The following is a 13862-nucleotide window of genomic DNA, read 5'->3' as shown; positions in this document are numbered from 1 at the left end:
AAATTGCATGCATGCTGAATCTTTTTAAAGTCTTCAGAGTTCTCATAAACATCAATTATTGTGCTGTGCACTGTGTGTCACAGTGGTGGCTGTGTTCTGAGTCTGCAGAGCTGTTTCCTTGGTGGCCCCTGTGCAGTTTTCCTCCAGGCATTTGCTGTCTCTTCTTGCTAGTAGATACATCAGACCCATTGCCACTTGTTCTGGTGCCTGCCTGGGCCAGAACAGGTCATCTGTTCTTACAAGAATAAAATGCATGTATGTGTGAGCCCTGTTTATAACACAGACCTTACTCACTTCCGTTTCAATGCTGCCTTGTCAGGGGCCGAGTGAAGAAGTGACAGCTGGAGGTTGGCACTAGAATAAAAGCTGCCTAAGTGCTGAGGCTTCCTGTGACCTGTTTTCCCTGTATTTCCAGGGACCAGCACATTCACCAGAGACTCCAGAAGTCTTTGTGTAATGAAGGAATAAATGAATGATTACATGTAAACTATACATGGATTACGAATGTTCCAGAAATTAGAAATTAGAATACTATAAAATGAAATAAAATCCAAAATTATAGTTTTGTCTTTCTTCAATGCAGAAGTCACATCATGTGCATAGACGACTTTGCACGCACTACCAGGGACCTGAATCATCAATTATATAGAATCTACAGAACCCTTGGTTAGCATCATGCCAAGTAGAACACATTTTATTATATTACTCTTCAATAAAAGGACATCATAAACCATTTATTAAATACCTATGTCATATAATAATGACAATTATAAAGCAGTTTTCTGAATGAGGTGATAGCGTGTTTCTCTACCAGTTACCCTGTGATGGTGGTTCTCGAATGTAGGCGTTTCCAAAGTTTGAACTCCTGGTCCTCAATCACAGCAATACATTTAGCTTGTTTCACACCAGCTACAGGGAAACCTGGTAGTATGCGAAGGACTAACCCAGCCATGGTGTGTTGGAAATACGTGGAGCCATCCCAAGCCCAGAAATGCAGCAGGGCCACCAGAGAAAGCGCAGAGCCCTGAAGCTCGCGAGGCCTGTGGTTCTTGTATGCCATGGTGGCTCAGCACTGACCCCTGACCCTTTCTGAATCACAGCTTTATGAGCACAGTAGAGAGAACAACTATAGTATTATACTGTTTTCAGGACCGATGAAGCACCTGCAGTGGTCCTGATGTGTATCAGAATGTCAGTGAAAAGAGCTACTATATGCTAGTATACATGCCTGCAATAAAACAGTGCAACCTACCGAACTACTACTCTGTGTGCACACACGCACACACACATACACACACACACAGAGTAGTAGTTCAGCCACATTGTGGCCCTTCTACCCACCGATCCCAGCACTTTCTTGTTCAGTCTTCTTCCACCTTCCCTCACATCCAGCTTTAATCTATGGTCCCTCACTCTCTCAATCCAAAAAAAGTCAACCTTGACCTTTTGCATGCATCCTGAGTAACACAACAAAGCTAGAAAAAAACACAACGTTGAGAAGATTGGTGTCAGTTTCAATGAACAATTTTAAGTCTTAGACTCAAAACATGAGTAATCATTCTTACATTCTTTCTCTAGTAGTTCCAGTTCTTCACTCTCCAAGCTGATCATTGCAAAAATCTCTCCACTCCCAACATGCCGTACTTCACTCCCTCCCCTCTCACCAACATCAGGGCACTTGGTTGAAAATGTAGATGCTGTCAAGATTGAGTTGCCTCATCCTTTGCCCAGGTGAACGCCTCCTCCTGGCCTTTTCTCACAGCGGAGGGGCTGTCCGGGCTCCTGGCACAGTCTGGCCCGCCTCCCTCTCCATCCCTGTTCCTTCTTACCTGCTCAGAGATCCTACCCGCCACCTCTTTGTTCACCTTTTGACTCATGGAAGCTTCATCCTTTAGAGTTAATTACCATACAGTACCATTTGACTATTTTTGTTTGTTTTTATTGAAGTTACTGGCAAGCAGGAACTTTAACATAACTGTTCTGGCCGAAGAATTAATATTTCGATATTTGCCAGATGAATTGTCTGATAGGAAGAGAATTTATGATGAAGAAATGTCAGAACTGTCCAAGTAAGTGCTCCTGTTATGTGTCCTTGGTCTTAAGTTCAGATTGAACTTTGTCAACTTCAGCTTCACCTCAGATTTTCTTTTCATGGCAGAGAACTCTCTTGGCGTGTAAATGGAAACAAATGTTAGTTGTAAAGTATTTTTGGAAACATAGTTGCGAGAAGTTATAAGAATTTTTTTCTTTTTTAATAAGGTATTTTTACAGTGTTTTAACAAATTTATATAGTTGCTTTTTGTATGTAAATAAGTGATACTGAATTTTTCAGGATTTAAAAAGCAAAGAAGGCTGGGCACAGTGGCTCATGCCTATAATCCTAGCATTTTGGGAGGCCAAGGCAGGAGGATTGCCTGAGCTTAGGAGTTCAAGACCAACCTGGCTAACATAGCAAGACCCCATCTCTGTATTTAAAAAATTATTTAAAAATAAATAAAAGGCAAATAATATAAATGTATTTGTTACTGATGAACTATACACTTAAGAATAGTAAATTATATATTTTACCTCAAAAATTGTTTTAATGTAGTATCTGCAGAATGAAGTAAAGTGAAGCACAGTTTTAAAAAGTAGAGAGAAGGAAAACTAATACCCAGGATTGCGAATCACGACAGGCTTGACAGTTTTCATCTTTTAAAATGGCAAAAGTTTTGTATTTTAGTAGCGATCTTATCACTCTTCCACTCTTCTATTTAAAACTCATTGCCTTTGAGTACTGTGTAGTTGTTGCTTTTATTAGAATTTTTTAAGAGTGCTTAAATTGTGTAACTTTTCCAAGCAAAGTAATATAATTCAGCGTCTTCTCCTTTCTCAAGTTAAATAAGACAGATTTGTCAGGAAACCTGGGTGAGCAGAGAATTTTCACATGCTATGGTCCTTGGCTTTCTTGTTTTGTAGAGGGGAGAACTGAGGTTGGCTGGCTTTTGCTGCTTTGGTGGCCAGTACTACCCTCTGATCTAACAGCTCATGTATCTGAGATAACATGTCCCCTTACTTCTGCAGTCTGACCAGAGACGTCCCCATCTTTGTGTGTGCCATGGCCTTCCCCACGGTCCCATGTCCACTCCACGTCTTTGAGCCCCGCTATCGGCTTATGATAAGAAGATGCATGGAAACTGGCACCAAGCGGTTTGGCATGTGTTTATCTGCTGAACACGCAGGGTAAGAACTGTCAGCATTCGAAGGGTCCTAATGAAGGGCAACGTTTGACGTTTTTCTTGCAGAATGATTTAGGCTGATGCTTGAAAACCTCCAGTGGCTCCCATTACCTAGCAAAGTCCAAGTTCAAGGCTGCCCACAATGCAGTCCCATCCCTTCTTTCTAGCCTCACTGCCCACCTCTTCCTTTCAAGCTAGTCCACTGCCGTGCTCCTTGCCCTTCTCTTGTGACAGCTCATGCTTCCACACCTCCGTGCTTCCCTCTGCCTGCAATTGTCTTTATCCTCGTTTATATATAAACAAATCTAGTCCAACTTTTGAGGTCTAGAAAAATTGCGGCTGGGCTTAGTGGCTCACGCTTGTAATCCCAGCACTTTGGGAGGCTGAGGTGGGAGAATCGCTTCAGCCCACGAGTTGGAGACCAGCTTAGGCAGCATAGGGAGACCCTGTTTCTACAAAAAAAAATTTAAAAAAGAAAAATGTCTATATCCTGCACAAAGCTGTTTCTCTATCTCTACAGCCAAATCATTTTCAGTCTCACAAAAACACACTGTGCTTGGTTTTCACCTCCCCTCATTTCACGTCTTTGTCCAGAGAGGGTGTTGCAAGCCAGCAGGTTGTTCCCCTCTGTAGACTGATTTGGGGACTCAGGACCCTCCCATCCCTTAGGGCCTTGTCAGCCCTATGTGGTCATGATGAGGTCACTGCATCCAAGTGCTAACTGTGGAGGAGGCGCACGTGCTCTTAAAGGACTCTGGAGAAAGGGGGCTCCCTCCTCTTCACACCTGCTGCAAAGGAGCCTGACAAATATAGTCCACCCACGTGCCCAGGAAGAAGAGGAGTCTGCGTTTTTAGGGCCACTCAGAATTTTCTACCATAAATACCTAGGGACAGAGCTTTTAAAAATATGCATAGGACCTTTGTGGAGAAAATTCTGCAACTTGAAAGATATTCAAGAAGTTCTGAATCAATGGAGAGAAATGCCATGTCTGTTGGTGCACAGACTCGATGTCGTAGAGATTCCACATCTACCCAGTTCCCCAAATCTAGAGTAATTTCTGTCAACATCTCCAGGAGGCTTCTTCATGGACTTGCTCAAGCTGATTTTAGAATCCGTGTGGAAAAGCAAAAGGCCAAGCCCAGATCTGGCTGAACAAACAGGAGAACATCCTATAATATCAAGTTTACAAGCCTTAGGAAGTAGACCAATGAGACGATAAGGCAGAGATCCGAAACAGGTCCACTCATACATGGATGCCAAATTTATAGACAACTGTATGAGAAAAGACAAACTACTCAATAAAGGGTGCCCAGAAAATTAGTGGGTAGTCCAGATGAGAGGGGAGAAGAAAACTTTACCTTATGCCATAAATAAAAAATAACACGTTTGTATTCCTAATGTGAAATGTGAAAAACAAAATATAAAACATTTAAGAGGAGATATTGGGGACCGCCTTTATAATTAGGAATGGGGAAAGATTTTTTATACAAGGTGCTGAGAATACATAAAAGAGGGAGAGATTAGTAAATTAGAATATATTAAAATTTGATTCATCTAAAGTCAGCCAAGTGAAAAAATAAGCTATAAGAGTTCCACGTGCACTGAGAATATAGAACACTGAAAAGAATGTTATTCCCATCCAAACAACAAGAAAAACAAGAAAAAACAGATAAACCACAAAACATATACTCCTTGAAGCCATCAGAGAGTGGAGGTTGCTCAGGGTAACCAAACAAGATCCCACAGGGAGAGAGTAGGCAGAGCCCAGGAAGAGACATAAAAGCCTGTAGGAAGAATTCAGCTAATTTTTTTTTTTTTTTAAACAAATTGCCAATGACCTTGTGTGGGCTGGCATCAGAGTGCAGGTCTGGAGAGCTGCACTCACAAAGGGAGTTTGCATCACACACAGGCTCTTAACCACAGGTAAGAGGCTCTTTGGTGAGTCATGCCCTGCAGCGAAGCAGGCTTGGCGGAACTGACATTTATTTGGAGGCCTCTGCTGGTTGCTGGGGGCATTCAGTCCTCCCTTGAAGAGGAATCTTCAGGGCACCTCCAGGTTCACCACGCTATGAATGAGATCATCCTGTTAGATACCAGGAAGAGAGAGTCTTATTAAATGTATAAGTAGAGGCATCCAGGTGGCAGTTTGAATCATCGCTGCTCTTTAGTTTGAGGGATGTGTAGTAAAGCTGCTCATCATGAGGACTTCAGAATCACACTGCCATGAATTCTCATTTTGGCTCTGAATCTCCCTGTGGCCTTAGAGAAGTTAATTCCTCTGAGCCTCCGTGTTGTGTGGGCTTGAATTAGTATATATTATAAACTGCTGTGTGTGGTGCTTGGCACGTGGTAGCGTGAGAATATCACTGGGTTACGGGTGATAGTTACAATCAGAGTGTGGGTAAGAGCTAGGGAGAGCTTTGGAATGAGAATAGCCATATCCTAGAACACCATCCTGGGTAGTATGGAGCAGCAGGGACATGCAGAGGTAGGGGCTGCGAAGGGCTGGTTAGAGAGGGTGCAGGAGAGCAGAGGCATTGGCTCAGCAACAGTCTGCAGGGCCGTGCCTTAGGGAGATCAGACAGGAGCCTGTCCAGTGATCTGAGCAATTCAGAGGGCATCTCTGACTACTTTTGGAGGCATTTTAATGGAACAGTAGGATATGGAGGAGTGAAGGGGAGGCAAGGAGATGAAGGCAGTGGCTGGGGACTGCTTTCCACAGCACTTTGGTTGGGGAGGGCAGAGCTGGCAGAATTGGAATGAGGTGAAGACCTTGTGGGCAAAGGGAGGAGGGAGGAGGAGCTGAGTGCCTTTGAAGGTGGAGGACTTGCTGCCCCAGCAACCGGCACCAGCAGAGGCTTCCAAATAAACGTCAGCTCATCCACGCCTACCTCACTGCAGGGCATGACTCACCAAGGAGCCTCCTATCTGTGGTTAAGAGCCTGTGTGTGATGCAAACTCCCTTTGTGAGTGCAGCTCTCCAGACCTGCACTCTGATGCCAGCCCACACAAGGTCATTGGCAATTTGTTTAAAAAAAAAAAAAAAAAGCTGAATTCTTCCTACAGGCTTTTGTGTCTCTTCCTGGGCTCTGCCTACTCTTTCCCTGTGGGATCTTCTGTTTGGTTACCCTGAGCAATCTCCACTCTCTGATGGGTTCAAGAGACATATGTTCTGTGGTTTATCTGGTTTTCTTGTTGTTTTCACATTCTTTTAGTGTTCTGTATTCTCAGTGCACGTGGAACTCCTATCGCTTGTTTTTTCACTTTGTTGACTTTTGATGAATCAAATTTTAAGTGTGGGCTTGAATGCATATGTATCGTAAACTGTTCCATGCGGTACTTGGCACGTGGTAGCATGAGAATATCACTAGGATAAGGGTGATAGTTACAGAGTGTGGGTAAGAGCTGGGGAGCGCTTTGGAAAGCCGAGTGTGTGCATGGCACCAGCTGGGCAGTCCTGATGTTGCCCCGCCAAGGTGGCTGAGGAGCCACATTTGAGATTTCATCTCTTCCCATCTCTCGAGTCCTTCCCAAAACACTAGCCCGTTGGAACTGCTAAGGCACAAGTCCTGTCTCACCCGGAGCCCTTCCGCTGCAGCCACCATCACCACTATATTTAGCATCTAACAGAAGCGACCATGTGCACGTGTCTCTTAGCGACAATAACCTTGCTGGTCTGATGTGGAGACACTGTTTTGTGTGGCTTTGTGTTCCTTTTAAAAGCAAACTCTCATCCAGAGAAAATAAAGGCCCCCTGCATTTTAAAAATCACAGTCATTTCTCCCAACCGTCTCTTCAGGCTTTCAGAATATGGATGCATGCTGGAGATTAAGGACGTGAGAACGTTTCCCGATGGAAGTTCTGTTGTAGACGCGATTGGCATCAGTCGGTTCCGAGTGCTTAGCCACCGCCACAGAGATGGCTATAACACAGCGGACATTGAGTATCTTGAAGATGAAAAGGTAAGGCTTATTGTACTGGTGTGTTTTGTAGAGGTCTGTCCTCTTGTTTCCCTCTTGCATTGTGGAAAGGCTTTGTCAAACTTGTACTGACAATATTACTTAAGTCCTTAATTCATCACTTAAATTTGTTTGTTTGTTTTTGAGTCAAGGTCTCGTTCTGTCGTGCAGGCCAGAGTGCAGCAGCATGATCTCAGCTCACTGCAGCTTTGACCTCCCAGGCTCAAACGATCCTCCTGCTTTAGCCTCCCGAGTAGCTGAGACCATAGGTGCACACCACCATACGTGGCTAATTAAAAAATTTTTTTTGTTGAAACGGAGTCTCCCTGTGTTTCCCAAGCTGGTATCAAACTCCTGGGCTCAAGCAGTCCTCCCACCTCGGCCAAAGCGTAGTCGTCCCAAAGTGCTGGGACCACAGGCATGAGCCATTGCTTTCGGCAGTTATTTATTTTCTCAGTGGATTTTTACCTGAGTTGGGAGCTGGTACAGAAATCTCCTTTTTAAAAAATGATCTAGCCAGGCATGGTGGCTCACGCCTGTAATCCCAGCACTTTGGGAGGCCGAGGCGGGCAGATCACAAGGTCAGGAGATTGAGACCATCCTGGCTAACATGGTGAAACCCTGGTTCTACTAAAAATATAAAAAATTAGCCATGCATGGTGGCGGGTGCCTATAGTCCCAGCTACTTGGGAGGCTGAGGCAGGAGAATTGCTTGAACCCGGGAGCCAAAGGTTGCGGTGAGCTGAGATGGCACCACTGCACTCCAGCCTGGGCGACAAAACAAGACTCCATCTAAAAAAAAAAAAAAGACCTTATTGTACTTAGGCAACATGTAAACCTGCACATTGCAAAATAGGCTTGTGATTTGCTGTTGGATGCTCTAGCCCTGGAGCTGGCAAACTTTTTCTGCAAAGGGCCGGATAATAAGTACTTTAGACTCCACAGGCCATATGGTCTCTGTCAAAAGTACTCAGTTCTGCCCTTGTAGTGCAAAAGCAGTCATAGACAATGTGTGAAGGCATGAGCATGATGGTTTTCCATTAAATGTGATTTCCAGAAACATGGTGGTGAGCATGGTTTGACTCAGGAACAGCAGTCTGTCAGTCTCTGTTCTCTAGATTGGTATTAATTCAGAATGTGACAAAATCTACAACTTAAAAATACCTCCCAAAGCTAAATATAAAAGACTTGAATTTATTACCCCTTAAGAATTTTTTCATGTGTCTCATAGAAATATCAGGACCTATAATTTGACATATTAGCAAAACGTTTTGAGAGATTCTCCAACAGACTTACACAAGGATGTCCATAACAGTCTTACTCCATTATAGCCCCAAACCAGGAACAGCCCAGGTGCTGATTACACTTGAGTCAGTAAACACATTGTGGTCCATTCATGCAATGCAATACTACCTGTCAATAAAAAGAAATGAACCACTAGTGCACGAAACAGTATGGATGACTCTCATAGACATTATGCTAAGTGAGAGATGCCAGACACAGGACGAACACATACTGCGTGGCTGCATCTGTATACTTCCAGGAACAGGCAAAACTAGACTCTGAAGACGGAAGTCAGAAAAGGCTTGTGGGGTTGGCTTTGTAATTGACTGGAGGGGGCGGTGAAGAATCTTTCTAGGTAGTGGAAATGTCTATCTGGTTTTGGGTGTTGGTCAGACTGGTGTATACAGTTGAGAAATGGTGTATACTCTTTGAGAAAACTCTTTGAGCTAAATAAGATCTATGCACTTTTTGGTCTGTAAATTATACTGCAGCAAGAAATTTTAAAATACTTAAAAGGAGGAAATCCTTGGAATTATCGTATTCCTCTTTTAAATTCTTTGGTTGACATTTGGAAATGTGGAAGTAAGGGTACATAGCCACCCCACATCACACTAGGAGTCATTTTTGGGGCAGTGGTGTACACTTAGGATTTGTGAATGGAGTCACACCCAGGACGCTACCTCTCTGCCTCCTCCAGCTGTGGTTTCTGGTCATCCCAGTGCAGAGGAGCAGAGCAGGGAGCCCAACCCCCAGACTGGACCAGAAAGCTGGGTTTCAAAGCTATGGCTGAAAGTGATAATCTTCAGGGTCTCTCTGCGGGGTGGATAGAGCTGACGGCAGGGTTTATTGACCGTTGTTGTAGATGACAGCTTTTCATAGTGTATGTGTTTATTTTAAAATGGGGGCTTAAGTAGCTGCAACATGAAACAATTTTAGCTTGCTTTTACAAGAAAATCCTCTATCATATATGAATATTTGATTTGTATAAATCAAATTGAGGGTGGTGTATGCATTACATTATAATTTCTCAGCACGCCGTAGTTTTTGTAGGTACTGGAATTTTATAACAGGAAAGGACCTTCATGGTTTATTCCTGTTACACAGATGAGAAAACTCTGCCCTCACGAGGCCGTGAGACTGGCTAGATTCACACAGGAGAGTTGGTGATGAAGCCAGAACAAACCCTGGTCCCGTGATTCCCAGTTCCATGCTCTTCCTCCTCTGCCAGGTGTTCCTGAACAGGACCGAGGCATAAGTTAATGACAGACGTGACAGTGACATAGGGACCAGAGGCCAAGCTTGGTCAGTCTAAGGTGCTGTGGCCGACAATAAGCTGGAGTCCATCAGCCCAGGCCAATGTAATGAGGATAGTCTTGGCCTATCATGCCTTTAGGAATGTAGTTTGGTGATATGGAATACAATTTTTAAAATGTCACCCTTTGACTTGGTAATTCTAACAAGGTCTCTAGGAAACTATCCCGAGGAAACCATACCTCCCTCCCTTGTCAACAAACAAAACAAAACAAAACAACTTTTGCATAAGTGTTTATATTACTGTGTTGTTTTAAAATGAAAACTAGGCTATTCTAAATAACTTACGTGAATAGTTAAGTAAGTTGGCATGTATCTCAAATATAAAATTGCATGCAGCCATTGAAAATTATGCAAAATTACATGAAATGTGCTTATATTATGGTATTAAGAGAAAAATCAAGATACAATTGATAGATTTCAACTATACAAAAAAATGCAGATTTCTATATTGAGCATGTACCATTTTTGTGAAATTGATGAATTATTAAAGTGCTAAATGCCACAAATCCACTTAGTGGCAGTGCAGAGGTTGCTGACTGTGTTATGTGCATTGCTATGAATGGGTCATACAGCCGTGCCTTTTTCCCTGATCAGGTGGAGGGTCCAGAGTATGAAGAGCTTGCCGCTCTCCACGATTCCGTGCATCAACAGTCTGTTTCCTGGTTCGCGTCTCTCCAGGATCGCATGAAAGAACAAATTTTAAGTCATTTTGGGGTAATGCCAGACAGAGAACCGGAGCCTCAGGTATGCTCTCTTTTTTCCTTTGTAATTCTGTTATTTCCTGCTGTCGTGTGCTGAGCCATCGTTCTGGTGGAGAGCCTGGCAGTACGATGCTGGGTATACCCCAGTGTGGTTGTTTATGAACCAGTTCTTCTACTAACAGCCCAAAGGAGCACCTACTGTGGTAGCACAGGATTTGTGAAGCAAAGCAACAAAGGCTTTCTAACAGAACGTAGTTTCTTTTCTAATGACAATCAATTTATTCTGCTTGGCCGTCAGTTTGCAGCCCTTTCCTTCTTTCACTCACATCTTAAAATGTAAGTAGTAACTTTATTGTATTGGCACGAACACTCCACGTTCGGCACATAGCATTGCCTTGCACCTGGTACACAGATGTTGAATAAGTGAAGAGAAAAATCCCATCCTTCTTGTGACATTAGAAGCATGACTTCCCTGTCCTGTAAGGACCCTGCCGCCCAGCTGTCATGGGCTTTCTCCGGTGCTCCCTACGAGTCGTCTTGGTGATGCTGGTTCTTTAAGCAATGAATGAGCTTCAGGTTTATGGAGCATTTCTAAGCTCAGGTGGCCCCTGCTCTGCATTAGATGGGAGAACCAGGCTGAGCTGGTGTAAGATTGTGCCTGAGAGTGTATACCTCCCACCTGTACACGGATGCCCAGCTGTCAAAGACAGTATGGGAGGGAGATTGGCTCTCAGCTGGTTTAGGGTGATGTGAAATATCTTTTGTATCTTTCCCCATCCACTTTAAGTTTTTTTTTTCTATCTCTTGGAGCTTCTATCTTTTACCCCCTGCCTGAATTCTTTCTTTTCCAAACACAGAAAAATGCTTTAACTGCCAGAAATAGCCATTAAGTCCTTTCTGGCTTGCCCTTATTTGCATAAGCCTTTGTTCTGCAATGTCCTGGAACTCAGATTCAGAAAACATGGTGGTTAGACTGACTTGCATTAGGATATGAGTCATTCTTTTCTAGGAGTTTTGTTTATTAACCAAATTAATCCATCTCTCCTTGGCAGGTATATTAGCTTCCTACTACTGCTGTTAAGAAATTTCACGAATGTGGTGGCTTCAAGCAACACATATGTATTATCTTCCAGTCCTGGTTCTGCAGGCCAGACTATGATCCGGGTGATGGCAGCATGCATTCCTCTGTGGAGGTTGTGAGGAGAGTCTGTTTCCTTGCCTCTGCAGCTTGTAGAGGCCGGTGGCATTCCTCGGCTTTCTTCCTCCATCAGAGCCAGCAATGTTGCTTCTCTCCGACGGTCCTTCCAAAGCCACATGTCCCTCTGACCACAGCCCAGAAAGGACCCTATATGAACACATTGGGCCCATCAGGATAATCCCCCCATCCCAAAGTCCTTAACTGAATCACATCCTCCAATTCCCTCTGCCATATAAGGTACCATATCCCCAGGTTTCAGGAATTCGAGTCTTTGGGGAGCCATTTTCTGATGACTACAGAGGGATTTTAGGTAATACGTCGATTTTTATATGAGGTCCTTCCCATTAAGCGTGCTACTCAGTTTTCTTCTTTCTCTGCGAGATGAGGCGGGGAAAAGAGTGTGACTCTGTATAAAAGGTTGTTTTCTCCATCTGTGCCTTTCTCCTTCTGAAGGGCAGGTTGATGTCTTCCTCACAGTGACTTGGGCTACCCCCAGTGAGCTTTGGCCACAGTGCTATTCCTAGTCCTCCAGTATCATCTACCTCACCCTAAACTAAGGCGACTCCAGAGTCCACCCTCCCAGCTCTTATTGGCATCCCGCACATTTTTGGAGGAGAATTAGAGTTAAGAATCCTAGACCCTGGAAACAAAAAGGCCTGGATATCTTGGTTCCAATACCAAGAATATTGAGAACAAGTTTATGATTGGCTTTTGCCTAGCACGTAGCCCAGAAGTGCTCTGTTTGATTATGTGAAATGAAGGTTATTTGGTGGCATCATAATTCTTAAGTATATAATTTGTGATAACTCTTACATATGACATGCATACATATATATGTTTCATACACTCACTTGCCACATTGAGTATGTCATTCAAACTTGTACACATACTTTTAACACTTACAGTATTATGCTTTATGTGGCATGCTTAAGACGTAAAAAATAATAGCACAGAACATTGGAAAGTGAAGGTTAAAGTGATGGTCTTCTCCTCTGACCAGTATATACTCTTAACTGAAAGCTTGAGAGAACAGAAGCAACTGATTCATAGAATCTCCCCGTGGAAGATGCTTCTCTTTGCAGGCTCTTCCTTTTGTGGTTCCCCCACCTCTAAATGTGTACCGTAAAAGTAAACTATGTATTTTGAGAGCTGAATGAATTGTGAAGTAGCTCTAAAATACAAGGTGGCATTTAATTCTTGCTCATGTGTCTGTTGGCGGAGCAAAAGACTGTGTTGGGGAACAGGCTTGCATTTTCAGTGTTAATCTTGCTTTCCTCTCATCTCTTTTGCAGAGTAATCCCAGCGGCCCTGCCTGGTCCTGGTGGATCCTGGCCGTGCTGCCACTGGAGCGCAAGGCTCAGCTGGCCATCCTCGGCATGACCTCACTCAAAGAGCGGCTCCTTGCCATCCGACGGATATTAGTCATCATCACGCGTAAGATGAATAGTCGGCAAGAGCTGGCTAATGCCAGGGAGAGAAATAATTGATTTTTCTCTCTGTCAAGGTTTCTGGAAGCCCTTGTACTTTTATAAATGTCAGGCATGGACGAATAGCCGTCCATTCGTTGTGCTTTGTCAAGTGCTTGTGGATAAGGTTCCAAAATGGGACGCTTGCCAAACATTGAGTCCTCAAAAATGACAATTCTGTGTCTGGTGGGATCTGATCTGTACAAGGTTAGCCTGAAGTCTGAATGGAGCCCATAGTTGGAAAAAAAAAAAAAAAAACCTAAGAAAATCTCTTGGAAGCAGGTGCTTGGGGAATGCAGTTCACTGACAGCACAGGACCCTGCAGATGGTTTACATGTGGTTTAGGTTTCACGAGAAAGAAGGATTCCCTTCCCAGTCAGTATCTTGCTCTGCCAGATGGTAAAGGCATACGTTAGTGTGTAGACAATATGGGGAACCACGTTTTTATCTGGAAGTGGATTTCTTAGAACACAGGCTAACCAAAACTACGCTTAGGCTTTGCGTGTTGCTGTGAAGTTGTCTGTGAAATTGAATAATCACACCATTGTTCAGTGCAGGAGCCCAAACTAGTCCTTACCCAAGAAGTAGTAGCCACCGGATAGAACTGTGTTTAATGTCCTGTTGTAGTCCCAGGTGTTGTAAATTGCATGTTGTAATCAAATGAGTGTCAAAACATAAGAAAGTATACCTTGGATATAGAAAAACCTGAGAACAGTATAGT

At 43.6% G+C, this 13862-nt stretch overlaps 1 protein-coding gene across 1 annotated transcript in view; it reads left to right on the top strand.

Moving 5' to 3' along the window:
* Positions 1-13856, top strand: part of LONRF2 (LON peptidase N-terminal domain and ring finger 2) — a 37190-nt gene extending 23334 nt beyond the window's left edge. Inside the window, exons 8-12 of the mRNA XM_017847821.1 lie at positions 1948-2069; positions 3064-3222; positions 7019-7181; positions 10371-10520; positions 12968-13856. Of these exons, the coding sequence (XP_017703310.1) occupies positions 1948-2069; positions 3064-3222; positions 7019-7181; positions 10371-10520; positions 12968-13162 (789 nt within the window). The 3' untranslated portion in view covers positions 13163-13856. The remainder of the gene's footprint in view (positions 1-1947; positions 2070-3063; positions 3223-7018; positions 7182-10370; positions 10521-12967) is intronic.
* The last annotated feature ends 6 nt before the right edge of the window (positions 13857-13862 follow it).

Source organism: Rhinopithecus bieti, unplaced genomic scaffold, assembly GCF_001698545.2.
Source record: "Rhinopithecus bieti isolate Rb0 unplaced genomic scaffold, ASM169854v2 scaffold_28016, whole genome shotgun sequence".
Lineage (NCBI taxonomy): Eukaryota > Metazoa > Chordata > Mammalia > Primates > Cercopithecidae > Rhinopithecus > Rhinopithecus bieti.
Note: the sequence above shows the minus strand (reverse complement) of the source record. Positions and strands in the feature narration are given on the sequence as shown.